This window comes from Bicyclus anynana, chromosome 8 (genome assembly GCF_947172395.1).
Source record: "Bicyclus anynana chromosome 8, ilBicAnyn1.1, whole genome shotgun sequence".
In the NCBI taxonomy this organism is placed as follows: domain Eukaryota; kingdom Metazoa; phylum Arthropoda; class Insecta; order Lepidoptera; family Nymphalidae; genus Bicyclus; species Bicyclus anynana.
This window is the reverse complement of record NC_069090.1, coordinates 13,398,682-13,426,471: the sequence shown is the minus strand read 5'-3', so window position 1 is coordinate 13,426,471 and position 27,790 is coordinate 13,398,682. Positions and strand designations below refer to the sequence as shown.

The following is a 27,790-nucleotide window of genomic DNA, read 5'->3' as shown; positions in this document are numbered from 1 at the left end:
ATGACAATTGCGTGTGCGACGGTGTCATCAGACCGCATCTTCCTGATCGCGCGAGGCCTCCTCCGCCGCAGTCGTCCCGCAAGTACAATCTTAGTTACCTCAGCGGTATCCTCTGCGTCGTCGAGTATAGCGTACATACAGGCTTTAAAGCATGGGGTCTTCGTCCACCACGGCCGTTTCGCTCGTACAATGTTAGTTACCTCAGCAGCCTCAATTATAACGCGCGCGGCGGTGGCGTCTACTTGCCTCACACTCGTTGTGCAAAGCCTTCTTAATTGTACGTGCAAGGACGTACAATGTGAGTAACGTGCCCTAGTCGCACGAAACCTCCTCCTCGCTAGTATACCTCAGCGTTCAGCTTCGCCAGCCGAAGTAGCTTGAGGCCTCCTCCACCGCGACATCTTGCATGTAAAATACGAGTTCACGTCCAGTAGCCTCACCCTAGTTGTTCGAGGCCTTCTTCGCTATATGAGGATAGTGCACACGGTGGTGGCGTCTAACGGGCTCGCACTAGTTACACGAGGCCTGCTCTGCCGCAACGTCTCGCAAGTAAAATATACAAGTTACCTCAGCGGCTTCCTCCTCCGCATTTATCGAGCATGGCGCGTGCGGCAGCTGCGTCGCGGCAAGCGGTGTGCTCGCGAGGCCTCCTCTGCCGCAACGTCTCGCACGTATAATATTCAAGTTACCTCAGCAGCCTCCTCTTCCGCGTCGTCGAGCATGGCGCGTGCGGCGGCAGCGTCGCGGCAAGCGGTGTGCGCGCGCTCGGCCGCCTCGGCCTTGGCGCGCGAGGCCTCCTCCGCCGCGGCCGTCGCCTCAGCCGCCTCCGCCTCGGCCGCCGAGCGCGCCTTGTTAGCCGCGCGCACTGCCAGCTCCAAGTCTTCCAGCTGACATACAAGACATTTCTATGTCAATCATCTTACACCACGGATCTAACACCATTGCTTTCGCGTCGGTATTTACCAAAGAGATCGGTGTGCATTGATTTGTAATATTTATTTTTTACTATAGAAAGATAATTATATTAGACAGAAATATATCACAATCACTTTTTTTTAACGAAAATTCTTGATTCTTGTAGCTTACTGAGTTACCAGGAAATGAAAATTTGAGAGAGTCGGAACGAGATAATGTACCACGCAATTTGTAGAACATTGTGGCTGTCAAGTTGTATATCAATTAATTAATCAACAGTGAAAAAAAAACATCAGTTTAGTAACAACTTTTGTTACTCTACCCTTCTCCCTACTTGTATCAATAAGGAGGTTATTAAGTTGTTTCTAACCAGCTGTTTTTTTTTACCGTTGCTTAATTATTAATAGTTATACATTTAACAGTCACACTGTCCTACAAATTGCGTGTTATATTATTCCTGGTAACTCAGTTAGCTACCAGAATCAAGAATTTTCGTAAATAAAAAAGTTGATTGTCATGAAAAATTTGCTTGTTAGTAATCAGGTGTACAAAATGTTCCAGGGATCCCTGACTATCATGAGCAGAAAACATAAAAACACGGATACATATCAAAGACAAAAAGCATTTCGTTCGAGTCGACTGGATGTTAACGTGTTAAGGTAACTCCAACGTACTTGGTTCTTCAACTGTCTGATCTGCGCCTTGCCGCCGCCCTCCTTCTCCTTCTGCTCCAGCATCGTCTGGGCGTCTCGCAACAGTGCCCGGTATCTCTTCAGATCTCTGAAAATGCAAATATTTTCAAAAATGTTAGTAGTCATGCAGTTTAAGAAAGAATTTTCTACATGCAATAGTGTCGCATCAATATTTGAGAGTATCTGAACTTTGTTTATATGTTGGATACTCAGACCAATTACCATAGGACCTGCCTCGCTAGACATTACCCCTCTGTCAAAAGTATATGATCACGATCTAACGTGTTCACACAAACGTGTTTAATATTTTCGAATTGTGAGTTTACCTCGCTCCCCGTCAAAAAACGACAGACAATTTTGTTGCTGAATTTGAGAGTGATACAAATCCTAAGGTGACGGGTCTGAGATTGGATACGTTTTGCGTCAAACACATTGTGTGATATTCGCAAAACATTGGTATTCTGATTTAAGTGTCTGGACTTACATTATCCAGTAGATAAGTTAACTAATCGTGTGGATACACACACGAATTTCCCTTTAAACATTTTAAAAATCATATGGTGAATGCCGTTTTAGACTAACGATCTTTACTGAACTATATAGACATCATAAAACTATCGCGCGCTAACTCAAACTAAGCGGCTTAAGTTTCCGTTTGAGTATGATCCAGAGGTCACTAGATTACCTCTTCAGCCTCTGCACGAGCTGCGCCTGCTCTTGGCTCTCGGCGCGCGCGGTCTCCTCGAGCGAGGCGAGGCGGCGCTCCAGCTCGTGGCGCTCGCGTAGCAGCAGGCTGCGCTCTGCGTGCTCACTTTCGAGCTGGCTCTCCAGCACTGTTCAAAAATACAATATTACAATGATAAAAGTTTGTGTAATCCTGACCATATTGCTATACAAGTTTGTGTAATCCTGGCCAATATATATGGACGTCCCAATTTTACACAATTGCCTTAGATGATCATCATATGAGACTGTTCTGATTTAAGGTACCTAGGGTCGCGTTTTCAAAGTGACGGCAATTTGTATTACAGTGTGAATATCTGCACTGTGGTAAATGTGGTCGCTGTAAGACCTGGCGTGATGTATGAATGTTGGGCGGTAAAAGGGACAGCTAATAAAATAATACATGCGAACGAAATGCCTTGAGATGGATATGTGAGGTGACTCAAAAGAATAAAATAATGAAATCTGAAGTCTGTCTGAAGTCTGAAAATGACGCCAGCTACAGAAAAGTTGAGGAGAATAAGGTTAGTTTAAGGGAGTGTGATAAAAGTCATTCTACAAGAAGAATGTTAAAAGTACAAATAGAACGAAACAAGAGAAATGCTAAGGTTTGTGAAAGAGATGATGAGAGAATAGAAGAGGTAAAGGGAAATGTCATGGTGATAGATATGGAGCTGCAAACCCATAGTATCCCCCGAAATTGACATCAGTATTCTGAATTGCTTCGCATTGTTTATGTAAACTAACTAAAAAAGAAATCTAAAGAAGTTGAAAATATAGTTAATATTTTCGTTAGGAGTTTCCTATTAGATATTAGAACTTACTCTTAAGTTTTTTCGAAGCATTGGCGCGAGTCTCCTCCATTTCTTCGTCACGCGCGACCGCTTCCAGCCGCGCCTCTTTGCGTTGCTGTTCCAGTAACATCTCCAGCCGAAGCTTAGAACTTTCTAGAAGCTGTAAAATAATAGAACGTAAACGTTGCGGAAATAAGTAAGGATAGTCTAATATAAACAAAACACCCCAGAACTAACTGTATTTTTAATCTGACAGAAGAACTAGACGGTTATCCAGAGATCAGTAGACAGTTACCTGACCCTGCTGCCTATTAAAAGTGCGTCATTTTGGGCATGAGCCTCTATTCTCCTACGCTGATCTAATATTACATCTGCATATGTAGCGAGCTCAATAACTTCTTATTTTCATGTTTAACCATTTATTGCCCTCCTCCCAACACGACAGTTTAAACAGATTTTCGCACCCTACATCTACGCCTCTCTGGATCATGACCTTTCTGTGCATTGCATGGCATTAATCTTCCGTGTCTTCTAGATATGCTTCGTTAATAATTACATTTTACAAATATAAACATTAGATAGCAACTGAATAAAGTGCGCTCGGTTGGCAATCCAACAGATTTCCTTTGCAACGCAAAATTTCTACGACCGAAATTACGCGACTGATAACTCACAAATTTACGCTCGTTTGGCCTCACCCTAACAGGACTACATTGACTCTGCCTCCCCTACGCCGCTTGGAGTTGTACTCCCCTTTGCCCTCTGACACCTCACCTGTATCTGCCCCGCGAGCTCGTCCAGCTCCTCCTCCTGGTCGCGCACGCGTCGCTCCAGGTCAGTCTTGGCACGACGCAGCGTGGCCACCTCGTCGCCACCGCCGCCGCGCTCCTCAAGCTCGCGCGCCGCCGCCGCCAACCGCTCCTCTTTCAGCTCGATTTCCATACGAGCTTCCTGTTATACATCACATTATGGAGTCAATTCCAAATTTGTACTTGAACTTTTGCCAAGTTAAAAATATTTGTAGTTGAGCTACCAGCATTTTTTCAGAAAATTTTACACGAAGAAATGAGAGTTTGTTGTCGTTGGATTCCTCATTGACAGCGGAGCAGAAGCGGGCTCGCGTGGAATGGTGTTCACAGATGCTACTGAAGTATGACCACGGACATTCTAATGCTGTTTATGACATTGTCACAGGAGACGAAACGTGGATTTATTGTTTTGAACCCGAAAAAAACAGCAGTCTTGTGAATGGATGTTTTAAAATGACAAAGCAGCTACTAGGGGTTTAGAAGGTTCGGAAGGTTATAGAGAAAAACTGTGGAGAAACACAGCAAAACTTTGATAGGGATATGACGCTTCACACTCCTGTCTCAGGTTGACAGACGCGGGGCGCACTGTAGGATGTGTTTCTAGCAAGCGACTTCAGATAACGATGACGGTCAATAAACTGTTAGTATAAAAAGTTGGAGTGAATTGCGCACAGGGCGAGGTATTCATGCGACGACCAATTTCTATTGTCATTATTGCAATGTAAAGCTACTCACAGAGAGACTTTGCTCCAGGGCGTACTTCTCGGCGTGCGCTTGGTCCCGCTCGCGCGACAGGCGGTCCTTGGCTGAGCGCTCTCTCTTCAGCTCGTCCTGCGCGCTGTGTAGCTCCGCGTCGAATTTGCGCTGGCGTTTCTCCAGGAGATTGTTACGGCACGTCTGTTCGAACAAATCAAACAAATGTTCAGTTTTCCACGTTCTCTTACAGTCAGAACCGGATTTACTTCTATACCTAAGATTGACGGGCATATGACAGTCAATATAACTGTCGTACGTGTCACACACGTTGTGGCTAGAAGCGACTTTTTAACTAATACTTTAAACTGCCACACTTCTTCAAGGAACATTAAGAATATAGTGACAGAGCGCAGTTTTTTGTTCTTAAAGGCGCCAGTGAAATAACATGCTTAGCAATGACGCCTGAGGTTTACGGGCCCACGGCAATGTTCTTCAGTCGCTCAAGACTGCTTCTCCTGTGTTATTGGCGATGGCCACTTAGCATCAGGTGAAAATGGTACTAGGCTTGTTCCGTTAATTATTATTGTTATAAAAAACCGGCCAAGTGCGAGTGGGACCTGCACATAAAGGGTTCTGTAAAAACATAAACAATAACGATTGTTGTCCCATAAAACAATCGCGACTCTTTTGCTGTTAAATATTTTTTTTATATAGTCGTTGTAGCGGCAATAGAAATATAGGTCCGTTCGTCTCTCTGGTGACGGATGAACGGAGAGCGCAATCTTAGCATTAGTAATAGGGTCCCGTTTTATGAAACCTTAAAAAGAAATCCATGTTTACCTGTTCGTCGAGCAAGGAGCGCAGGTCGGCCATGTCGTTGGTGAGCTTCTGCAGCTTGCGCTTCCACTGCGCCGCCACCGCGCGCTGCTCCTCCACTTCCTCGTAAGCATCTTGCACCTACAAACAACACACATAAGCACTCATCCGCTGGACATACAAAGATTAAAGGCACGGATGATAAAGATGCTTGGAGGCCGTTGGATCAGCTTCCACCTTCACACAGTAAGTAAAACTATAAGAAATTGTAATGTTGTCATCAATTGTAAATTACAATGTTGTATGATTTTTTAAAAAGTGCAACTGCTGAGTTTCTTGCCGGTTTCTTCTCAGCAGAACCTGCCTTTCGAACCGGTGGTAGAATCTTTACAAATAGTCAACTAACGCGTCAAAAGTGCTTGTAAACTGATTGATTTGTGATTGTGATTTTGATTTTGGAGGTAGTTTATAGTTGGTAGGTGTCCGTTAAGAACGGATTTTGCGATAGGGCCAGATTAAGGAGGTCTGCGGGCTAAGGCAGTCGCGGGCGTCATTCAAGTCATCAATATTCTCTTTCAGTGCTCTTTCATTTGAGAACATTCGGTAATTCTTTGCCACTTTCACCCCCACAACTTTTAAACGCTTTAACCGATTTTCATCAAGCGTGTCTAAGAACATTCGCACACAAGTCACCTTTAATACAAAAAATATTTTATTGAAATCGCTACATCCGTTCGGGAACTATGGTGCTACCGACAGACTAACAGACAGATACGTCAAACTTATAACACCCCTGTTTTTCTGTCGGTGATTGCGGTGATAACTTAATACAATTTGCGTCAACTGACTCGATATAGTGGTAAAAGTTGATCAACAACGCTCAACACATAAATCATTCAATTCACGTTACACAATACTTTAATCTATTACGAAACTCCACCGATTAGGTCAACGTACAAAAAGTTTAATCTCTGCTATCATCGGCCGATCTAATTTAATTGGATAGACGCCAACAAACTGAATTATCGCAAACATTCGAAGTGTAAAAGATTTCTTGAAAACTCGGAACGTCCTTAGGGACGGAGTGCACTGACCTCTTCACTTTCGTCTACCATCACTGGTTTTTAATGCACTGATGTTCACAATATACTAAACGCCAAATGAGATTGTTATATACGAAGGCATTAGTATATAAAACATGGTACTCAGTACTGACACTATCAGTGTTACGTTCAGGCTTACGACACTATCAGCATCAGTACCCGATCAAGGATGATTGTAGATAACTGAGTTTTGGATAGAGATAAAACGTTGGCTTAAATTCAAATGTTCGTCTATACTTATTATGTATATATTGTACTCGTAGAATGATAAACTAAATTTGTAGACAATAGACTGCTGATTTTCTGCCTATGCACATTTGCTCGTCATGTATTCTATAAGTACGAGTATATATTATTGATTTATTTTTTATACTTCTCGCCGCTGCTCTCGCCGTCTGCCTCTGAACCTTCGGAGTCCGAGGGCTCTGATGATCGCCAATGCAGCAGGCATTATTAAAGTGCAGATTTACCTTCGTTCCAATTGTTTATTGACGGTGACGAACTGACGAGTTGTTCAAGGTCGTACTCATGATACCTCCGCAACTGCGCGCGTAGGATCTGCAATCCCATGTGCCCTCGCTCGAACCGATGCTTGTACTTCTCCCCGCTGCTCCCGCCGTCCGCCTCCGAACCTTCAGAGTCCGAGGGCTCTGCTGATCGCCAATGCAGCAGACATTATTAAAGTGTAGATTTACCTTCTTCTCAAGTTGTTTCTTGACGGTGACGAGTTGTTCAAGATCGTCCTCATGTTGTCTCCTCAGCTGCGCGCGCAACAGCTGCAGCTCCCTGTGAGCTCGCTCAAACCGTCGCTTGTACTTCTCGCCGCTGCTCCCGCCGTCCGCCTCTGAACCTTCGGAGTCGGAAGGCTCGGCGCCACCGTTCTCTGCTGATCGCCAGTGTAACAGCTCGAGCTCCAGACGTTCTGATGCCTGTATAAGAAATACTATTTTAACATTCTACTTCTTGGTGTGATTTTAGATTTTTTAAAGCAACTTTTTAAATATAAATGACATTCAAGAATCAAGATCACTTGGTCCGTTTGCATCACACCAATGAAGCTACAATGTGTAAAGTAATATATCCCAGTGTATGCTGGCTATGTCTTTAAGTGTAACAACCTCGTTGGTTTATTGCTTAGTCTATGTGGTTTTAGATCAAGAGGTCCTCAGTTCCTGAACTCTGACTCCTAGGTCGGGGTTTGAGATGTTGGATTTTTCTTCTAAGAAATTTTCAGTTAAATTTTTGTGCTCCAACTATGATTGTTGGTGGTGTTACCCTGTTCCTCGCAGAGCATGTTAAGCCGTCGGCTCCGGTCAATGTCATTACAATCTGATAGTAGTAGTTAATGAATTTAACATTATCACCCTAAACTAGCCAATCCGCATTGGAGCAGCGTGGGTGGCCTTAAATCCCCTCCTCTATAATGGAGGCTTGCCCTCGACGGCTCAACGGTAAAGGCTCATCATCGTGGTTCCATCCCCGCCTACTTAACTATTATCGTACCCACTGTCTGCACGATTGATGGAGGGTAGTTGTTGTTATCCTTAACGTTGTCAGTAAATTAATCAATAAAGCACGCTATGTAGAATCATACATGAAGTGATTAGTCAAGCTGCTAAGCTGGTAACTATACCTGTTGCAACCGCTGGTTGTTAGCGAGGAACTCCCTGTTGTCTCTCTCCACTCGCAGCCGCTCGGCCGCCTCAGCGTCCGCCCGCTCCGCTGCCAGCGCCGCCGCCGCGCGCTCCTCCGCTAGCTCACCGCCCACTTCGGATAGCTGCAGCAAGCGATATGGGGACTTTTTAGTAAGTATGTATAGGTAACTTAAGACATATAGTTCTAGCACAAAGAATACCGTAGGGGTTTCTGCGCATTGATACTGTCGCACACGCAATACACGCAGTAAGTACCTACACCAGAAACTTTTTTTTTTTTCAGCGGCGTTACCGGGGGGCTTATGCGAGCGCAGAAGCATTGCCTGACGTGGCCCGAAGGCAGAAGCAGAGTAGATGGGCGGAACGACTCTCTAAGGGCGTCTCGTCTCGTCTCGTCTTCGCCGGCGAAGATGCTGTGTAGCTTGTGTTTGTGTTGCTGATCCCGTGAGGGTGTTGTATTAGTGTTGGGAACGGTATACGACTGGTAATCCTATCGCTGCTACACATTGCTGCCCTTCGTCCTTCTAGCTGCTAATGTTGGAGGTAGAAGCTTTTGACTTTTGACGCAACGATCAGCGGTATAGATTCATATGCCGGCACTTGTAAATAGAGTTTGATTAGTCTAGTAAAGAACTGGGAAAACTGCGAATAATCGTGAGAATGGAAGGCATTTTCAACGATAGCTTATTCGACGTGATGTGAGTGATATTGTAAACTTGAAAAGGGATCCTTATATAAGATAAAGGTACTTAAAAAAAAACCAAAACTTGCCGGTTGCTGGTTAAATTACAGTCGCAAGAGTCATAGCAACTAAGCCTCAGTAGGTCGTTTTAGAATAGAACAGAGCATAGGTTCTCAATGTGGGCGATAAGCCGTAAATAAGGATAAAGATATATCGAATTGCGATTATTGTCAGATATAAATCGATTGACGTAAGAATTAACAAAATGGACCCTCGAATTTGGTCTCTAAATCCCCACAAAGCAACAATTAGACTGATAAACACATGACGCTCTCTGCCTTCGCACGGTTTAATTAGGCAGTGAACAGAGACAAACATTCTTTTACTAGCGATGTAACAAACATTAATGTTACACTAATGGATTAATGAACTGATTGGTTCCCTAAAATTGCTAGCAAATTTATTGCTCGACTTGAGAACACGATTTAGAAGAACGTTACAACTAATTCGTAACCATCGCTAGTAATCTTTCATTGGTCAAATAAATAGTTTAAATAGAAATTACTTGGCGCAGGCCGAGTAAATAAATAGTTTGGAATTCTGTCTTGCTAAATCATTTATAAAATGCGATGCCTTTGGATGCCAGAGATGTCTCTTAGTTGTCATGTTGACAGATTTTGTCTGGTAAATACATTTATTTATATCTACAACGGTTACAAATTAATTACAACAGAATTATGTGTAATAAATGATTGTGTACATGACTAATTAATATTTAACGCTGCTAAATAAAACACATCAACTTTATTTAACAAAACTGTCAATTAATCTTGACATATTATGTCCTTGACATATTTATTGCCGCTAAATAAAATAAACCTGTCAATGATGATTTAAACATAAAATATCTCCTTCACATAGTTTCGTGTCAGAGATAAACAAGAAAAAACATAAAATGGTGTTAATTACCTACAACTACGTCAGTCTACTAAATCAAAATACGCTTTCTTGCATCGCAAATCGGGGTGAAGACGTTAAACGTGACATAAATAATATAGAGCAAGGCAAACTCCCATTATTGTTCACTGTGCAAATCCTTGATAACGAAGTTTATGTGAAAAAATATAAGAGAGACGAATATCTTAGCAATCCATGGATTCACCGTCAGGGTGCCGGGTCCATCGCGTGGCAGAGAGAAAAACTCCGAGCAAAGTCCTGGACTTGTAACCAATGGACGAGTGTTAATCGATAGTCAAGGAATTCCCTGACTATCGATTAACACTCCCCTTCTCCGCTCGTGCTCAAAAAAAATAGAAAATTAACATTCGAAAAATAAACTCCTTAGCCATCCTTCATTGTAACTATCAAGTAGAAGTATTTGAAAACATATTAAATGATTATGAAACACGGCTAAAACTCACGTGATATTACGTCGGAGTATGCCCGACTAGTTTCGAACCCATACGGGGCCCTTAGTCATGAGCTGGTTCTTGCATCGCGGCACGATCCAAACTGTTCGTTCAGTCAGTTCATCAGATCAGTTTGGATCGTGCCGCGATGCAAGAACCCTCTCATGACTAAGGGCCCCGTATGGGTTCGAAACTAGTCGGGCATACTCCGACGTAATATCACGTGAGTTTTAGCCGTGTTTCATAATCATTTATTTGAAAACAGTTATTTAGCAACTTTCAATTATCTTAGTAAAAACGATAAATGACCAACGTCAAGTACCTACGAGAACCTAAAAGGTTGCGTTAGCGCTCGTCAACAAATGACATATAGCTATAGAAAGCAATGATTTAGTCACCAAGGATATCATCTACGTAATCCTATTGAAACCAATGATTTGGTCACCAAGGATATCACCAACGTAATCGGTGTCTTTCTTCTACCTAGCGAACGGAATGTTAAAAAATGAGACAGAAATTAGATCAAAAAGATCGACTAATAAAAAATCAATACAAACAAAAGGCTATCTGTCTATTGCATTATTATAAGAACAAAATGATAATGAATAGAACGGTAACGAGATGGTAATAACTCAAGAGAATGTGCTAAAATTGGAACACATCGGTGCTGAGTGGGAGGTCCAGCCTTAACAACAATTTGATAGATCTGCATCAGATACAAAGCATCTACGCTTGCCAAACGCGTTAGTACTAGGTTCATATACTGGTGAAATTAAAGATTAATTGCAGTGATTTGTATATTGAAGTCAATAAAATTTATACCTGACCGTGGTGACCTGCGTGGATTTTGAAATGAATTCAAGCTGGATCGATTTATCGCCCCCGAACTTGTATACTCAATTTAGTGGAAATCATGTATATGTATACAGGAGTTGCTCGTTCAAATGTATTAAATAGAAATGATGAAAAAAGAATTGATGAAAACAGATTGAAGTTCAAAATATTAACAGCCAAGAGACTTTACAATTGTAAACGTAAGTCAACAATAAGAAAAAATATAAAGCTTTTGGCAAGCGTCCGCTGATGCGGTAATAATGATCCGAGTCTCAAGCGCCATGGGCAATGCGTGAAACTATCGAACGGCCAGCTATAATTTATTATCATATGTTTGTATTTTTTTTTATTTATATTATTCCAGCTCAAGAAAGAATGCGATTTCTAGAAATAACATTTTTATACATAGTTATGATTCACCTCGTCCATTTCCGAGACCGTTGTTCTATCTTCAGAAATTCCTCTGGATGATCGGCAAACGCTGCTAGCCCTACTTCCTGTCCGGCTGAATAGAGTGAACCCTTTAATCATGATGTTCGTTGCTGACTTGGACCTTCCAACTCTCCTTTTTCCATCACAGTAAATATCTAAATCACTCTTGTGCCCCAATCTTTTCCATTCATCCATAACATGGTCAGTTCTTTTTAGAAAGTTGTCGATTTTATTGCTCAGATAGTTGGAAGACGTTCCTTCTTCTAGATGTGCCGCTATGGGTTTAAATTTTTGTCTTACTGGCTGTTTTTTGCAACCAAGTACGAAAGACAAGTTAGCATCGAATACTACTGGGGCTTGTTCTTTGGATCGCAGCTCATGTAAGTTAACAGCATTTGAGCTATCAGACGTCTGTGGATACAGCCTTCGAGGCGTCGGAGTTCTATTGTAGAGTGTGGAATTCATGCTGGAGGACCTGGTCAAAGGAACGAAAGTGCTGCCATTGCTGCTGCAGGTGGAGTATTGGCTTGCTGAACTTTTCACACTACTGTAGGATGATGGGCTCGGTGACCGTGAAACTAGTAGGTTATTGTTGGGAACATGCCGTTTAGCAAGTTCCGCTATTGAACCGGTTTCCACTGACAGCGACATACTCCTTTTGTATGACGGACTCGGTGAACGTGTTGTTAAATATTTCCCATTTTCTGATGCACTTTGAGGGATCGTGACGATCTCTCTCAACGGTTTTGTGACAAACAGTTTACCATTAAGTCCCGTAGGCGCTTTAGGCAGCACAGTGTCTTCAAAGTTAATTGGTAAAGTTTTAGCTTTCTTCACGGGCAGTATACTCCGTCCGAGCGGTGGTTTCGGAGGTTTCTTCGGTGTCGCGTCCAATATGATGGGCGGTGAAAGAGCCCCATTGGAGTTTGGTGAAAGAGCACCATTGGCATTAGCATCGTGTGCCGGTATCTGTACGTTCAGCTTATTCATGGCTCCGGTTAGTATACTCGCGTGCGGCATTTTGTCTAAGCGGTGACGCGCTTGCGTTTCCTACAGAAGCGGAAGTGTTTGCCTTGGTGAAAGTGCAGTGCCATTTCACCAGTGATGTATTAGTTTCGCGGGCGGTTGGCGATGAAGCGACGATGGATCAACGATGATCCGGTCGGCACATCGGATGTAAATAGCACCGGCGAGAGAGCGCTCCGCGGACGAACTGCGCCGGCTAACTCGGTCGCCGGGCGCTCGTGGCCGCTCGACTATTTTAGTTTACGTAGATGTCGAAGTGCAACTGCGAATTGAACCTTCAAAATACACTCACCGTCCTTCAGTATCTTACAGATATACAATTATTGTTTAACTGCGCAAACGCATAATTAAGGATATGTTGAAGTTAAAAAGATAATACAACTAAAATTGAGCAATGAAAGCTTAAAACTGTACAATGTACATATTATTATTTTTTAATTTGGACTCCATGATAAATATATGCGCAACGTAGTCATTCAGAAACAATAAATGAAATTAAGTAATGTTTTTTTTAAAATATCAAATAGTGGTTAAATAGGTACAGTTTTTAAGAACCATTAACTCTAACACTAACCTCTAATCTAATTAAAAAAAAAAATATCACTTGTCTTAAACGATGAAGAAAGAACATCGAGAGGAAACCTGCACGCCTGCGAGAATTTTCTTAATTCTCTACGTGTGTGAAGTCTGCCAATCCGCATTTGATCAGCGAGGTGGACTAAGGCCTAATCCGTCTCATTCTGAAAGGAGTCTCGTGCTCAACAGTGAGCTGATTATGGATTGTTAATGATTAATGCTGAACTCTAACCCTAATGATTAGTAATATAATATAGTATATAGTAAATACGATCTTCAGCTAATGTCAGGGAATTTTAATTTGAGTTATTAATATTAGTTTCCGAAGAAATAATTTCAGAAATATTTTACTATAATAATAATAATAAAAACGCATCCATTACATTTCCGTTAGGATGTTTATTCAAAACCCACGCCAAAATCTGTTACGAGTAGGTACATTCACGTGCTAAAATTTTAATGCAATAATAATATTTTAGAAATAGTCTCTTCCTCTTCATAAATAGCTTCTGGCTTTGGTTTACGAAGTATTGGGTTCAAGTCCTAGAATAATGAGTTTTCTTTATACCAAGATATTCACACTAAAAATTCTCCCGGAGTTTAGAAGTTGATAATAAGACTTCCATTGACAATGAGCGCCATTAAGACATTATCGCCGCGTATATGAGACTCATTTCGTGGCGCGGAGTCTACTCCAGTGTCCCGAGGAGCACGCTAAGCCATCGGTCCTTGTCGTTACTACTATCATCTCATCATCATCATTATCAACTCATATTCGGCTCACTGCTGAGCTCGAGTCTCCTCTCAGAACGAGAGGGGTTAGGCCAATAGAACACCACGCTGGCCCAATGCGGATTAGCAGACTTCACACACGCAGAGAATTAAGAAAATTCTCTGGTATGCAGGTTTCCTCACGATGTTTTTCCTTCAACGTTTAAGACACGTGATATTTAATTTCCTAAAATGCACACAACTGAAAAGTTAGAGGTGCATGCCTCGGACCGCATTCGAATCCACACCCTACGGAATCGGAGGCAGAGTTCATATCCACTGGGCTATCACGGCTCTTTTATTATCATCTGATGGTACCTAAATGCTCAGTGGACTTCTATTGCAATCAAATTCACCAACAAAATTGTCTGTCGTTTTTCGACGAGGTAAACTCACACATCGAAAATAATTAACACCAATAAATATAGGTACCTGTGTACTTGCACTACACACAACTATATATTTTGAATCTTAATACACACACGTGTAATTATTACAAAACTAGTGGACCCGGCCAAGCTTCCTTTGACTTATGTGCACTTCTTCCCTATTCCTACCCTACACTACACTACTCCTACCCTACCCTACCCCCGCTCTACCCCTACCCTCAAAACGTCAATTCGTCGCTCCGTTTTGCCGTTATACTTTTTTCAAAAAGTTAAAATACTCTTATCACAGAATAGTCATAGTAATTAAAGATTTGGAATTTGCGATTTAATTTACCAACTGAGATTCTTATTCCTAAAAAAAATCTTTGCATTTATAAAAAACATTGCAATATATTTGGAGTTTTATTCTGTAAAGAGTTTTAACCACTTAATGCCGAGTGTGTTGGCAAAAACAGTGTCTGTTTTGCCAAGAAATTGCAGTATCGCCGTCAGTACATAACGACGTAAACTGTTCCAAGTAGTTTTCGTCTAATTTATTGTAGGATTAATGTTGTTGTTCGGATTTATAGCAGACATAATATCAATAGCACGTGATAACACTCCATAATTTTCCGAAAATTTGCTCAAGGAAATTGTTATTGGAGGAAATTATGAAGCGGAAAATTCGGAGGCAAGATTTCGTGAGTCACTTTAGTCAGTGTCTTTAGACTGTTTTAAATCGGGGTAAATGAAGGAAGAAATCCAAAATTTGTCGCGTACCTACTGTGTAATTTTAAAGTGGTTGTTACTTTGAATGTAAAGCTAAGGTGAGTGAGCTTACTGTTAGATTAGCTCACTGATTATTTGTTACCAACTTCCAAGAAGGAGGCGGTTCTATATTCGGCTTCACTCTTAGGCATAGTTTACTGATCTATACGAATCTATAGTAATATTATAAAGAAGGAAGGTTTGTTCGTTTGCAACGAATTGTCACAGAAGCTACTAAACTGATTTTAAGAAGTTAAATTATCCCAGTAGTAGTAGCCCAGACAAGCACTTAAAACAAATAAAATAAACCCAAACATTCGAGTATTTCCGATATAGATTTGCTGTTTGACATATAAAGATCAAGCTATTTGCATTTTCAATCTCTTTTTTTCTCTGACGGCATATACACACGTAGCTATCTCCATTTGCATTTTACACTGTGACAAGGGGCATGTCATGCCAAATGGGCAAAGACACAGAATACATATGTACAAGGCAACGGTCATTACAGCAACCTAGTCTGTAGGGTTTCAAACACAGAGTCCAGGTGTGGTATCCACTATCAGAAAATTACTGTACCTCGAACCTAAAATCAACTATCCAACAGTTGGTGTGGGGATATAATAATAAAGTTATTTAATAAGAACAGATATGTCTATCACCTGCTAAGTGAATTCGTATTAGTCATAATGACCATTTTCAGCTGGCCTATTCACTGTTTTGGTCTTTATTATCAGGGATTCGCTGGATGCAGGCGGCTTAGGATCGTGATGTTTGGCAGTCCCTACAAAAGGCCTTTATCCTGCAGTGGACGTCCATTGGCTGATATGATGATGATGATGAAAACGAACATCAAATCAATTGACAAAATTACATTTACCTACTAGGTATATCCACCAGTAATTTATATTTTTAATTTTTTATATTTTTAATAAATTAATTAATGCAAATATTTATAACTATAAAGACCATTTTGAACTAAAATTTGACTAATTGTATGAATTGACATTTTTAAAAATTATGACATGGCTTTCTCGTATATTGTTTTGTTTTTGTATTGTAACTTTATTTCTTTTTTTTAGCTTCTGTAATATAGGTATAAATTGTTCCATTGACACTAGTTTCACAAATATTTTGCACGACTATTAAGGCAAAACATATTCGGTTCGAATAATTGTATATTTCATTTTATAACAAAATGTAACCCATGTTTAAGGCAAATGTTTATTAGTAAGCACCGGATGCCATTTGTTAAATAGAATCTCAATTTCGTATATGTCAACTAGCATACGTCAAAGATAGTGAATTAGCCTGCAGAATGGCAATCTCCATAATAGTTACGTACTTCCTTGAGAGTTACGCCGTTATAAAATAAGAAAATAAATCCATTAACAGTTGAATGGGTTTAAATCTGAGCTAGCCAGCCGTTATTGTCAGATAAGCTCAATAAGAAATAAATAACGCAGTGACGGCTGCCAATGCGCGTTGCAACCCAGTAGCTCGCTCGCCCAAACCAAATGATCTCACATCCGTCACGGATTTGTACGAATTACGCAATTCAGTAATAAGAACACCCTGTGTCGGCGTTATTGTATGGCTGGTCGGCAAAAAGTTGTTATACTAACATTAAAGTCGTTTGTGCATAGGTACTCGTCTCAGACCAATTATTGTATAGGACCTGCCTCGCTATACGTTACTTTTCTGTCAAAGTATATGATCAACGATTTAATGCGATTATAAAAACTGTCTCTATATAATCGATGTTAAATAGTTGTAATCGTGTTAGTCGGTTAAAGAGCTCCGTAAAAATACCTTTCTGTGTAATTGATTGGTGTAAAAAAACAGGCAAAAACTTCTTATTTTGTATAAGATATATACCAAATCTAAGCTCGTTTTCTTCAGAAAATGACAGACAATTTTGTTCGTGACTATGAGTGCGATACAGGTCCTTCTATAATTGGTCTGAGGTACTCGTACATACATTCACACTCATTAACTCGGTTTCTTTTTCTCAAAAACTCAGTTTCTTTTATTTATTTATTTATTTTTTTATTCTTTACAAGTTAGCCCTTGACTACAATCAACTGATGGTAGGTAAGTGATGGTGCAATCTAATGGAAACGGGCTAACTTGTTAGGAGGAGGATGAAAATCCACACCCTTTTCGTTTTCTACACGACATCGTACGGGAACGTTAAATCGCTTGGTACGTCTTTGTCGGTAGGGTGGTAACTAGCCACGGCCGAAGCCTCCCACCAACCAGACCTGGACCAATTAAGACAATCTCAATCGACCCAGCTGGGGATCGAACCCAGGACCTCCGTCTTGTAAATCCATCGCGCATGCCACCGCGCCACGGAGGCCGTCAAATTTTCCCTCGTATATGACGTTCGTTGTCTTGAAAAATTCAATTCTTATACTCGTAAAGTCTAGATATCTAAATATTAGCGAATCGTCTAAATAACTAATAATTGCTGTCCTGGCGGATAAGCGTCGTATGTTATAGGTACTTTAGTTAATAAATAGAAGTTTTTTTTTTCATTTTATTTTTTCATTGCCCTGGAAGATAGCTTAGAAGGAGAACACTTCATCACGTTTCGCTACGTTCATAATATAATTTGTCCGACTCACCCATATTCATGATATACAAACGAAATATACAAAAGATGGTCAAGAATACATATCTTGTTCCTAGTTCTAAGAACTAATAGATGGATAGATGTAGAAATGAACTGTAGTTTGTACTCGTAGCAACGTTACATTCGAAGTAGCAAATCCTTGAGTTATTTTGAAGAATGTTACGCGCAATTAACCGAAAACATTTGTAGGTCGAAATATATTTACAATGATGTTATAAGTTATTAGCTCAAGCGCCTTATCTAAATTCTTTGGTTATTAAAATATTATAATCTTAATATATAAATGCGAAAGGTTCCGTCGATCCATTCCGTTCATCATGAAATCTCGAAAACGACATGACGTACATAGATGAAATTTGCCAGCGAAGTAGTTTACAGTTAGTAGATGTCCCCTAAGATGGGATTTTGCAAGAGGACTGGATTAGGGAGGTCTAAGGGAAGAAATCGCAGGCGTCCGCTAGCAATCAACATTTACAAACAATACCTATAAATCTATAATTGTTTGGCATGACATTACAAATAAGTCTATCCAGTACGTGCAACAATTTAAGATAAATAATAATGATGATTAACCCACTTATATTATTTCATTGTCACCAAAGCTACACAATCCGCAAGTAGGTATATGAAAGTAGTTCAAACGCTTCTGAGATTTATCCCATACATGGATAATGGGAGTCAGCAATTTAAACAAAATTGTAAAATCAGTATTAAAATGTTATTAGTAGGTACTGACGGACCCGGTCAAGCTTCGCTTTGACTTAAGACTTAATTGACTAAAGTGCACGTCTTCCCTACCCTATACTAGGTAGGGTAGGAGTAGGGACTCCTACTCTACCTACTCTACCCCTAACCTACCCTACCCTCACCCTACCCCCAACCTACTCCTAAATTAATTTGTTACAAAAAATATGATAAATTAAGAACCGCTCGACCGATTTTGTGCAAACTTAACATAACTACTAAATAGTCCGAACAAAGCCTAAACATTTGGTTTGGATAGGTGAGCCCGTTCTTGAGTTATAAAATTACAACGAAAAGTGGCATTGATTTTTATAATACTAGCTGACGCCACGCGGTTTCACCCGTAGGAACACTGAAAGAATTTTTCAAATCGGACCAGTACACTCTTTAGCTTTATAATATTTGTATAGATATAGATTAAATAGCTAATTACCTTCAATAAAATATAATAGCGTAGACAAGCTTTATGTTTTTAAGTCCTAATCAGATGTTAGAAAGTGTTAACGCGTTGTTATCAACAGGAGGGTAACAAATCAACCGACTTGTAGCTCACATAATTAATTTTGGCATTAATATCAATATCCATTTCCGAACTTCAAAGTGTATTTGTTCGTTGGATTCTAATTAACAAAGTCAAAGCGTTTAATTCTCCAGCGGAATATTTCGGGAGGAGTAAATCAATCTGTAAATGGGACGCGGCGGCTCGCTTCTCTTGTCTCGAGATGTTATGTCGTGTCACACTGACGGTAGGGATGCGTTGTGTTTTTGTGTGCGGTTTGCATGCGGTTGCTTAGAAATAGGATAGTTGATTGATATCAAATTTAAAATAAGAAATATTAATTTCGCATATCACACTGAATAAGATTGATTTGATTGTGCAGAACCTTGTGTTTGTGTTTTTTTTAGATTGTAGTTGTGTAAATGCTGCAACAGTCACTGGTGGACACCAAATAAATAAATAAATAAATAAATAAGGGTCCGAAATATATCGATATTAATTAATAAACGTTAAAGATTTTTTATATGACTCAATTTCAAAATCGTGTATTTTTTTTAATTTTCTAAACGTCAAAAACGCTGTCGTACATTTTGTGACGTCAAAATGTTACTTGATACTAAAGGCCAAACTAGGTAATCGGTAACTAATATTTTTGTCAAACGCTCCGTTTGTAAGGGATTTGTTATAGTGACGTCATGAAATAGGTGAAATATAGACCATCATGACCGTCAGACTTTCTGGCTCGTATTGTCAATAACATATTTATAAACTAAAATTTTCATGTAATCACGTCTCAAAAAATGTGTTTTTTTTTTTAATCTAGTAGAACAATAATGAACTATTTTAGATCATTTAAAAAAAGTGTCATTTGCTATATTATTATTGCTATATATTTAAAAGCATATCGTCACATATTTTTACAATGCGGTACCTGCGGGTTAAATGAACTCAGTATATACTCTTAAGTAATTTAAGAGTACATCAACATACATTGTATTACAAGTACATTGATTTGTACAGTATGTTAATAGTTAGAGGATGCTGTTGAGCTCCCTATTTTGCTCAGCGTCAGGAATGTTTGTGCTGGACCTGGTGTAATCTATTACATTTTTATTTTTCCCCAAATTACACGTTTGCCATTTAAAGATTTCGATAGGCGGTAATGAATTAGTTGACGTGGCGATTGCAGAAGTTAATGTGAAGCGGCACAAGATTTTCTCAACTAAAAATTATACATAATGTTATCAAAAATTGCAAAACGATGTTGTTTCGTACATGTCTCGTATGACCTACATCACAGATTTTATTATGCTATTTGAAAAAATGGCGAGAACGACACCTAAATATGTTAGCACCCAAGTTTTTGTGAATTTATATGAACTGCACAGGTCATTGACCTGGTAATATTTCATTATTACATTTATTTCTAGAATCAAAGATTGTAGAGATAGCTCGTACGGATAAACCTGACTACTACGCTACAAAATTGGATTAGATTTTTCTAAACAATTTAAGAGTGTTTTTTTTTTTAAATAAGCTATTTACAGACGACATGATCATAAAATTAAATACCAGTATTAAAAGTATGAAATAAATCGTTCTACATAATTCCTCGTAAATTTGTTTGAAAGTAGCCTGTCATGTGATTATTTTCATGTGTGTTTTTCTTCTTTGTTGTATAAAGTACAAACAATTTTCATACATTATAGCAGGGTCTACAAACTTTTAACCTAAAGTACTTACGTATTTTTTGATATTATTAAAAAATGGGCGAGTCTGCGGCATTTGTTTTAGTCATTTTTAAAAAAGATATACCTATTGCTCAAACTATCTAATATACGGCCGCTCAGTGATTGCGTTTCTGACTGGTCGTGATCGAACATGACAAAAATATTCAATTACTATTGGCTCGTTTTGAGTCAAAAACAACAAAGTTCAACAACCTTTTATGCCAGTTTACATCGCCCATTCGACCACGAACTGTTCTGAAACGCAATTTCTGAGCGTCCGTACATTAGGTACCTGAGAAAATTCCATAAATTAAACAGATTTAAATCAGTGTTTTACCATCAAACTGAATTTACAAGGCAAACAGTTTACAACGCTGAGTCAATCTCAAACCCACGTGGTAATTTTTTACCCATAATTTATCTGCGTTTTTGCGTGCACTTGTTTTTGCATTCTTCCATTGATCTCGACTACGCAGCGCCAATCGCTGTGTATTTTTGTGTAGTTTTTGCGGAAATGACGTGGGAAGTTCGCATTTTTTGTGCCACTATCTTATCGTTACGCGTAATAAAATCCTGAGATTCTTTAATACTAACCGACGCCCTGTAGTATCATCCGCGTAGTTCCCGTTCCCGTAAAATATAGTGTAAAACACTCACAAAGCACAGATTAAAGAATGATCCAGAAGGAGTCTCTACTAGCAGCGGGATGAAGCCGGTAAAACTCATAAAAAAACAAACGTCATGCGTCTCTTTGCATCCGCTTATACAAACTTTTTTCATAATTTGTATTTTAAAAATTTCAAACACTAACAACAAATACGTAAATTAATATAATAATCAATAATTACCAATTAAAAAATACTCCATCTTATTTCTTTAATTTTCGTGAGCAATTTTTAAAATATTAATAAAAACACAAGACGCAATTTTTCTCCAATAATATTGAAAATTACAGATGCGACGCTTCGTGTGTCGAGAATGTACCTATTTGTTTTTGAATTTTGTATTTGGAACGGCTACGATACCGTCGTGTTCCGTGTGCTCTATCTGTCTATTATTTTTTAGTCTGTGTACCAAAGAGAGAAAATACTTATATCCAATTTTACCAAATACTCAAGTAAATGCAAAAGTGACTGCTATTGTGTTGTATAATAACAAATAGCGAGCTGAACTTTCATGATGACGTCTTTCTGTCTGTGTTCACGTAAATTTCAAAACTACTAAATATATTTTAAATATAGAAACTTGATTATTAAACTACAATTTCTGTAAATATTGAACAGAGAAAATAAGGATAAGTATATGAATAAGAAGTGACGAACAAACGCGAAGTGGTCAAACAGCAAGATCTATCTACTATTTACGTGTTCTCATCTATACTTATAATAAATCTGTAGAGAGGTCCATTCTGTACATGAAATATATTTCCAAAATAACTATTAGGGGGTGATTAGTGATCGATACTGATGCCAAAAATGCAATCAATAAAATTTTTGTCTGTCAGACAGACAGTCTGTCTGTATGTTCTTTATAGAAACTAAAACCACTCGACGGATTTTAACGAAACTTGGTACAATTATTCTACATACTCTGGGCAGGTTATAGTATACTTTTCATCACGCTACGATCAATAGGAGCAGAGCAGTGAAGAGAAGAGGGAGAAGTTACTCCATTTTTTAAGCTTCCGTCGCGTGTACATCCTTAATGGTTAAGACTACATAGAAATCATGTATGACGGAAATGTTCTCCTTAAAATTATATAAAAAACACTCAATAACGTGGCTTTCTACTGCTAAAAGATTTTCTAAAATCGGTTCAGTAGATCCAGTGTTTACCCTCTACAATACCATAAACTTTACCTCTTTATAATATTAGTACCTACATATATTAAGTTGATTATTATCTAATACCAACAGACTGCCTACGAATTCATCTGGTAACACTATGGTTCGTAAGTTTCAAATCACTTTCAAAAAAGGACACTATGTCTTCGCCCTGTTAAGCAATTTGGTATCATAAATCATATTGCCTCTACGTGTGTATATTTGTAAACTGTTAAGATTAAGATATAATTGCGAAAATTTTGTAATGTATACACAGTGGCGTGCATAAGGTTGTCGATCAGGGTATGCACTAGTAAGAATAATAAACCAAAGTGGGAAAAATCTTCGTTTAATAAGCATTAAGAAAACCACTCTTTAGTACTATAAAGCATGTATGAAGTGCACGCCACTGTGTATACATGTGTATAATGTTTAAAGAGGTAAGTTTGTTGTGGTGTACGGGGTAATATCTGAAACTACTCAAATGCCTAAGAAAATTCTTTCACCACTAGAAAGCCTCGTTATATGGGTTATGTGAGTGTAGGCTATATTAATTTATCCACATATACTCACGGGAACGGGAACTACGCGGTTGAAACCGCGGGGCATCTGCGAGTTTCACATAAAGTTCCTTATGAGAATTCTTTATGTATTTATATAATCTTTTTAACATAAAAATGGAACCGACTTCAAAGACGTTTATCAGTTATTTAGATTTTAACACAAAATTACTACACCGATTTTCATGAAAATTAAATGGGGCCAATTTGAAAGTATGCTCTTTCAAACAGAAAAAGAATTTTCAAAATTGGTTAGTAAATGACGAAGTTATGATGTAAAAAACATACGCGTGGAATTGAGAACCTCCTTCATTTTTACAAGTCGGTTAAAATAAATTTTCTTGAACTTTATACATTTAAATTACTCGTATAGATAGATACTCTTAAAGTAGTAGTATCTATATCTACTAAAGAGTCGTTATATAATTCGTTTCATTCACGGACGTCTATTTCTTCTCAAAATCATTATTTTTAACTCTCGGTCAAGGAAACACTCTCCCGAGTACGATGTTTATGAATGACGAACCTATGAAACATTCGTGTTCTTTCTTCATCTTCAAAGCAAATTCCATTTGATAAACGCATGACAACTTAATATATTCTTAACTAGCGGACGCCCTCGACTGCGTGAAAGTCGATGTAAGCCCTTATTTCACCCCCTTTTGTATATATCGTATCGCATGTTTTATAAATAGTACGCTAATCATTTTACAAAGATATAATTCAAAATATAAACAATAGGAAAAATCCTCCGGTTTTGCAACATTTTTCATTGGTGCTCCGCTCCTATTGGTCTTAGAATGATAATTAAACATAGCCTTCCTCGATATATGCTATCAAATACTAAAATATTTTTTCAAATCGGACCAGTAGTTCCTGAGATTAGCGCGTTAAAGCAAACAAACAAAAAAAACTCTTTTGTGCTTTATAATATTAACATAGGTGACAATTAACATGTTTCCTATGAATCAAAGACTTTTTTCCTAACAAAAATTACCGAATTTAAATCACCTACTCGTAGATACGTCGACAGTTGACTGTAAAGGTATTTAGAACTTTTATCACAGTTACCAGAGATCGGGGTTTACAGTATAAAAAGATACAATGATCATTACTATGTTATCTTTCAAAATCAAAATCAAAATCAAAATTCATTTATTTCAAGTAGGCTCAATTTACAAGCACTTTTGACACGTCAGTTGACTATTTGTAAAGATTCTACCACCTTTATAAGGCGATATTTATCTTTGTTATAAAAACGTACCTATAACTTTAAAAAAGTATGTAGTGGTTTACTTACACGCATTTGTATCCATTAAAGTCACACTTATTGAATATGCTCAGTATTTTAGGATCTTTAAAAAGTTCTATACACCACTGATAGTAGTTAACAATTATATTTTCACTTCTTTTAAATATTAAATATCTTTTTTGACCGACGCTTACGTAGCCTGTACACTTTATAACTTCTAAAAACTGTGGGTAGTTTAAAAAAGATAATGACAAGAAATACACCCTCAACCCGTCAATCTTCTATACAAGATGTCATTTCTTCGTGTACAGGCATATTAATCCTTCGACTCAAGGAGAGCTAGTTTGTACAGTCAGCTGCATAACTAGTATGTATTAATAAACCCTTATTTAGTACATGGACAATATTTTATTGCAGAAATAGTTATTACAGTTATATATGAATCCTAGTATGAACTTGCAATCTTTTTTATAAGGGCTTGTTAAAAAAGTATTATTAAGAGATGTATTTATTTATTACAATGCTGAAACTACTATAATATGAGTAAATGTGGGTGATTAAGCTAAGCCAGTGTTAAATATAAAGCAACGTCTAAACAGAGTTGCATTTTTATGTTACGCAATCTATACTAATATTAAAAAGCTAAAGAGTTTGTTTGTTTGATTGATTGAACGCGCTAATCTCAGCAACTACTGGTCCGATTTGAAAAATTCTTTCAGTGCTAGATAGCCCATTTATCGGGGAAGTTATAGGCTATATATTATCAACGTATTCCTACGGGAACGGAAACCACGCGGGTAAAACCGCGCGGCGTCAGCTAGTGTTTGATAAACGGAAACTATAAAAATGTTGTGTTTGACAAACATGTTTGATTTGACAAAACGTTTGATCGTTTACAAGGCGCTATTGACTTGTTGTCTGTCTGTCTTTGTTCTTTCAGGATTTTAAGCGTAGGTACTTGAAAGAACAGCTCTGTTCTTATATCCGTAAGTTAAATTATTCATCAGTTTATTATTATTATCCTTTCAATGGAAAATCATTAAATACGACAAACTCTTAATCGCAGTTGTGTAGCTGTTGTTGTTTTTATCGCCCGATGTAACAAAAAACGAATTTATAAGTATGACTGTCTGTCTGTGTATATCTGTATGTGAGTCTGCTGGCATTGTAGCTTCTAAGTTTATGAAGTTGTAATGGGTAATCTACGGATCTACTCGATTTTGAAAATTCTTTTACTTTATTAATTAATTTTAATAGAAAGACGTTATTGGTTAATGTCTTTAGACTATATTTTACCCCCGTAATCCAAAAGAAACGGGACCAACCGTTCTTTTTGGAGTACGGGGATAATATATAGTCTATGACATTAAATAGGTAAAATCGCGGGGCGTCAGCTGGTCTTCTAATAAAACCTACTTTAAAGTAGAATAGAAACACAACGATTTCAGGAGATTTTCGTAGCTCAGTATACGTCTTAATACGATGCGCATCACTGAACGGAGGTTAATAATCAAGCCCATTGTTTTCCATTGCAATAGTCGATAAGTATAGGTACACACTCAGTGATATTTCCATAGAGATTTGATTTAACATTGACATCGAGTGCTTGTAATAATAATAACTAACTGAATTAATTGACATGTTAGACATTTATTGGTACGATTTTTTATTGAACGCCTAATTAACCCTTGGCTGCAATCTCGCCACATTTCAAGTGACAATGAAGTCCAAGATAGTTTTCAGAGAGAATTAATTTAACATTGATATCGAGCGGTCACTGTTATAAAAATAAATTAATTGATTGACTTGTCAAATATCTATTTTAAGGGTTTATTTTTATATTCAACCAAAAATTAACACTTGAATGATATTTTGCCTGATGTTAAAAGTTAACTTAACTTGATATGTCAGAGAGTTAGTTTATTATTGCTCAATTTTTTTTTATTCAGCTACAAATTCAATCTTATCTGCGATAGTCCTCAATAAAGCCTCAATAGCTCAACGCTAAGAGTGGTTCGATCCCCGCCCCGTTGGTCTATTGTCGTACCCACTCCTAGCACAGTCTTTCCCGACTAGTTGGAGGGGAATGTCAATATTGGTCATATTATAAAAAATATGGCATATATTCCTTTAGTTAAAAAATATGTGGTAAGATGGTGTCTTTCTAACCATCCTTAAATTAATTTACAAAATATAAATTCACACATGGAATTCAGAAAATTGACATTAATATAATTTTTAAAAAGAGACATCTAGCTGCAGAGGAAAACAATTCTTCGCGCGCTGAGTATTGATTTAGTGCCTATTACACTCATGTACCCATAGATGGCGCTGTTGACAGTGTCGATCAAATATTAGCTTTTTCTAGCGTGTACAAGAAACTTTTTTGTAATCTTTTATTTAAAAAAAAGTGCAAGTATATTAATGTTAAAAGTTCAATCTATGTAAGATTCTAAGTTTGAACTTTATCAAAGGCCAGCGTTAATTTTCGAAAAATATTATCTTACCCAGACCGGCCTTCAGCGTTTAGACCTTAAATTATTATATTTGCACAGTTTTAACTGCACATTTTACGTAATAGAAATTTCAATCAATATCTTTAGAAAAAACTGTACAATTAAAACTGACGGACACTACATACGGACGGATTTAACTGTATTATTAATATATTAAAGTAGCAGACGCCCGCGACTTTGTCCACGAGGAATTCAGTTTTTCACAAATCCCGAGGGAACCGTGGATTTTACCGGGATGAATAGCTTATGCGTTAGTCCAGAATAAAATCTATATCTATTCCAAATTTCAGGAGGAACAAACATACTTACATACTTACACACACACAAATTTTAAAATAACATTAATGTGATTGAATTTCAACAGGATTTGAGGCTTTATTTTTAAGGTTCAGGTTGCTAAAGGTAAGCTTCTTATAGTCTACGAATTCAATACAAAATTTTTAATTTCTATAGAATTTAAGGTTTGTTTTTAAGGATTCGTTGCTAAGGACAAAAGTGTTTTTTTTTTTGCTTACCTAAGCAGGTGAAACACCTGCGTATCCTGTTTTCAAAACATTTGGATTATTGGCGTTATTGACCTTTGTCAAGGCTCACCGGTTTTGTTCGAAGACGACACAGTTTATTCCACTGCATATTTTCAAGTTAAATATTTTAATATTGATTTCTTTTATTTTTGAACTTATAATAATGTTTATTTGTATCGTTAAGCTAATTTTTTTACATTAACTAAGACTGTTGAATGTAAAAAAAATGCTTAACGAAACTTACGTTGAGTTGTGTGACAAAAACTCTCTTGAAAAATTCATCTCGTATTGTTAAACTTTGGCTGACTTATTGTGTGTCAGATATCTGAATTATAAATCCAGCTATCGAGAACTCTATGAAAAGGATGGCCTTCATTTAATATCTGTGTACAAACGAATTGATACAATTATCTCATAAAACGCTGACAATTCCAC

General features: G+C 38.1%; 1 protein-coding gene across 5 annotated transcripts in view; it reads right to left on the bottom strand.

The window, feature by feature from the left end:
• LOC112046056 (unconventional myosin-XVIIIa) overlaps positions 1–27,790 on the bottom strand; it is a 258,774-nt gene that overhangs the window by 9,208 nt on the left and 221,776 nt on the right. For all 5 annotated transcript variants that reach the window (XM_052883058.1, XM_052883057.1, XM_052883059.1 and 2 more), the window contains 9 exons: positions 8,182–8,325; positions 7,244–7,477; positions 5,470–5,586; positions 4,669–4,830; positions 3,899–4,075; positions 3,155–3,284; positions 2,293–2,440; positions 1,590–1,695; positions 690–887 (listed from right to left, as the gene is read on the bottom strand). In XM_052883058.1, the coding sequence (XP_052739018.1) occupies positions 690–887; positions 1,590–1,695; positions 2,293–2,440; positions 3,155–3,284; positions 3,899–4,075; positions 4,669–4,830; positions 5,470–5,586; positions 7,244–7,477; positions 8,182–8,325 (1,416 nt within the window). The remainder of the gene's footprint in view (positions 1–689; positions 888–1,589; positions 1,696–2,292; positions 2,441–3,154; positions 3,285–3,898; positions 4,076–4,668; positions 4,831–5,469; positions 5,587–7,243; positions 7,478–8,181; positions 8,326–27,790) is intronic.